General features: G+C 21.2%; 2 protein-coding genes across 6 annotated transcripts in view; one reads left to right on the plus strand and one right to left on the minus strand.

The window, feature by feature from the left end:
* Positions 1 to 3,890, plus strand: part of LOC117181470 (organic cation transporter protein-like) — a 104,022-nt gene that overhangs the window by 13,167 nt on the left and 86,965 nt on the right. The window lies entirely within an intron of this gene.
* Positions 1 to 3,890, minus strand: part of LOC117181471 (DDB1- and CUL4-associated factor 12) — a 251,124-nt gene that overhangs the window by 7,448 nt on the left and 239,786 nt on the right. For all 5 annotated transcript variants that reach the window (XM_033374157.1, XM_033374156.1, XM_033374155.1 and 2 more), the window contains 2 exons: positions 914 to 1,141; positions 149 to 271 (listed from right to left, as the gene is read on the minus strand). In XM_033374157.1, the coding sequence (XP_033230048.1) occupies positions 149 to 271; positions 914 to 1,141 (351 nt within the window). The remainder of the gene's footprint in view (positions 1 to 148; positions 272 to 913; positions 1,142 to 3,890) is intronic.

The following is a 3,890-nucleotide window of genomic DNA, read 5'->3' on the forward strand; positions in this document are numbered from 1 at the left end:
CTGAAACTTTAGCAAGTTTCTAATGGGAAATCAATAAAAAATGAGCATAATTTTAGTAAAGAGGCACTGATTCTCATTTAATTTTCACTGATTCAAATTTAAAAAAATAATTTTTTATGCTAATTAAAATTTTTGGTCGAGAAATTACCTCATCTAGTGAATCGAGGGGAATCGAAGTTATCTCGGGTAATATTACTGTGTCAGTAAATGTAAACAGGTTTTTTAAAATAGGTTCTAGTCTACTCTCATTTCTGATGGCTTTTATTGATATCTGAAATTCATAAACAATTTTTAAATTATATATATTAAAACTTAAATTCACTGAAGAGACCAATGAATTATAAATATATTTTTTATAAATTTATGAAACAGGAAAATGATTAAAAGACTTTTTTTGTTTCAATTTTTTTTCTTATAATTTTTTTTCCAATTAAAAAAAATGATAGGATTTTATTGATTAAAGCTTATTTTTTGTAAAAAAGGCTTCTCTGAAAATTAGCACCCAATTGTTGAAAATTAATGTTTTAATTCCTAAAATGATCAAGAAAAAATTTCAAAAGAAAAAATATATTAAATTAATTTCACAAATTGAATACAGCAAGATTTTAGATAATCTTTTTCTTTGAAAAAACTGTAATTTAATAAAATCCCATCATTTCTTTATATTACATTTATGCAAATTCTTCAATAAATCATCTTTGTGTTTTTAAATTTTTCTTATGAAGAATAATCTTTTCTCTCTTCAATAACACCATTAATAATAATTTTATTTATTTATTTCTTGGAGGCTTTCTATTTTTATTTAAATTATATGATTTTGAATTCTCGATTGAATTAGAAAATATTTTAAAAAATATATTTTAAAATCTTGTAATATAAAATTGTGTAATATTCAGAAAGCATTTTTACTTACTACATTGATCTGTGCCTTCAAAAACTCTTTAAAGGCTTGCGTTGTCACATGAATCATTTCAGTGCGAGGAACAAATACAAAACCTCGATGAAGAAAAATTTTACGATCTTTGACCAATTTCCTTGCACGTAAATACGGCACCTTATAAATTACCGTCTTATCAACATCAATGTTATCATGTACTGCTATTAAATTTTCCCTATGTTCATTTTTCTGTTCTTCAGAAAGCTAAACAAAAATTAACAACTTTTATATTTACCAGAAAAATGATAATTTCCCGGTTTTTTTCCGGTTTGCAAACATTTTTCAGGGCCAATGAAATTTAAAAAATCAAACTAAATTCTAGAAATTTTTCCATATAAAGTAATAAACAACAAATTAAAGCATTCAGAGTCGAGCAGTTAAATTCCAAAATTTTTAAATTGGAGTTTAAAAGTTTTTCAATTCAAAAATTGTGTATTCAAATGCTCAAAAATTTAAACGTACCAAATGGAAGGTAGTAACACTTTTTAATAAAACAATGTTATATGAAATGTAAAAAAACTGCAAAATTTTGAGCTTTTATTAATTATAGAGCTCAAAGATTCACATTAAGTTCCAAAAATATAAATCCACGTTAACATTTTTAATAGTCTAAATTAAAGATTCAAGCAATGAACTTTGAAAAATTTTTAAATTATATTATTTTAAGTAATTTTAAGCTAGACACATTAAAAATTTTTTTAAAATTTTAACTTAAAAGTTCTTAAATTAGAAGTGAAAATATTTTTATTTTAAATAGTCTAGGCATCCTTTAAAAGCTTTAAAATTTTATTTCAAAATCTTGACAAATCTAGAAACGGTTTAAAATTTTTCCAATCCAAAATTATTTTCGAAAGTTCTTAAATTAGAAGTGAAAATATTTTTATTTTAAATAGTCTAGGCATCCTTTAAAAGCTTTAAAATTTTATTTCAAAATCTTGACGAATCTAGAAGCGGTTTAAAATTTTTCCAAATTCAAAATCATTTTTGAAAGTTCTTAAATTAGAAGTGAAAATATTTTTATTTTAAATAGTCTAGGCATCCTTTAAAAGCTTTAAAATTTTATTTCAAAATCTTGACAAATCTAGAAGCGGTTAAAAATTTTTCCAAATTCAAAATCATTTTTGAATTTTTTTGCGGAACTTTTAAATACATTTCAAAATGAATTGAACTTTTTTCTACAACTTTTAGAAAATCTTGCAAATAAAAAAAACTTAAATTTGAATTTATAAATAAGAATAGAACACTTCTTATTTGTAAAAATATAGAGTAATTTTAAGAGATATTTAGAAGTTCTAAAAAGATTCAAATTAAATTTAGAACTTGAAATAATTTCAAATATACAGCCGAATTAAAAATAAAATGTCGATTTTTGAAAATTTAAAAAAAAAAAATTTAGAATTTTTTTAAAGAATTGTGAAAAACTTCAAAAGAATAAAAAAATTGTTAAAATTCTTAGGAAAATTGAAAATAATTTTTCACTTTGAAAAATTATGGAAGATTTTAAGGATTTTTTTTTTAATTTGCAGGATTTTCAAAAATTGTATGAAAATTTCGAATAATTTTCAAATATATATAATTTTGCATCCTTTCAAAACTTCTATGCATCTCTTAAAATTACTTAGATTTTTTCTACAAATAATAGGTGTTCAATTGTTCTTTATGCGTCAAAATTTAACAATTTTATTAAATATTAAATACTTATTCTTTTTCTAAATTAAGAAATTTTAAATTAAATTTAAATTTAATAGAAACATTAAATTATGACTATATTATTATGGATTTATTTTTAAGTTGAAAATATTAAAACGCAAGTTTACATTTTTTAATGACTAAAAAAAATTAATAGAAATAATATATTAATAACTTTATTTATTAAATTTAATATAAAGAATAATATAAAGGAAGACCTAAGATTCTGAATTAACAATATATTATTGATAAATCATGAAAATTTGTATTTAAAAGTAAAATTATTGGAATAAATGATATATTAATTTTACTTTTTATTAATTATTAATTTTTATTAATTTTATTAAGAATTGAAACAGTTACAATCTGGAAATTCTCAAATTTGAATGGCTCTAAAATTGTTTGGTCAAATCAATTATTTTTTTCAGATTTCTATACTTAGAGTACAGATCCATTTTTAAAATTATTTATTTATTTATATTTACAGTTGATAAAATTAAACTGTTATCAAAAAAAAAAAATTCAACTTCAAATACTTTTAATTTTTAATTGTTTAAATCTTCAAAACCGCACTTTAATTATTTTAAAAACTGTTAAAACCGAACTTGGGCAGATTTTTTTCTGAAAGTTCGTAAAATTTCCGGTTTCTCTGTCCGACGGCCACCGTGTTTTTTATTCAGAAAATCTTCGATTTTAAAACCTTCTAATTTTTTTTTTAACCTTCAAAACTGCATTTTAAAATTCTTTAAATTAAAACATATGCTTAAAAATTAAAAATCTAAAATGGAAAATTTTTAAAGTGAAAGATTTTCGAATGAAGCATTCTAAACTAAATGATATAATAATTTATAAAAATCACAATTTAAGAAATTATTTAAAAAACGGTTGAAATCAAAGTTGGATAACATATTTATTCTAAAAATATTTTAAAATTCCTGATAAAAAAATAAATTCACTGTCATTTCCCGATGAAAAGTCTATTATTATATTTTTTCTTCAGAATTCATCTTCATTTATTTTAATTCTACTGGTTGGTTGAAAATTGATTTATTTTGTTGAAACGGCAAATATATTTTTCAAAAATTATCTTTTTTGTTTAAGAATTCAACTACTTGGTTTAAAGTTGAACTACTTTGTTATAAATTATTTTTTTAAGGGCACATGACACAGCTAAATACCTATATTACCGACCACAGTTTTTCAGTTCACTGAATGTTTTTTTGAACCTAAGAACTTTTTTTGTAAATAAAATATCGAGCTGAAA

The sequence above is a fragment of the Belonocnema kinseyi genome, chromosome 10 (assembly GCF_010883055.1).
Source record: "Belonocnema kinseyi isolate 2016_QV_RU_SX_M_011 chromosome 10, B_treatae_v1, whole genome shotgun sequence".
Classification (NCBI taxonomy): domain Eukaryota; kingdom Metazoa; phylum Arthropoda; class Insecta; order Hymenoptera; family Cynipidae; genus Belonocnema; species Belonocnema kinseyi.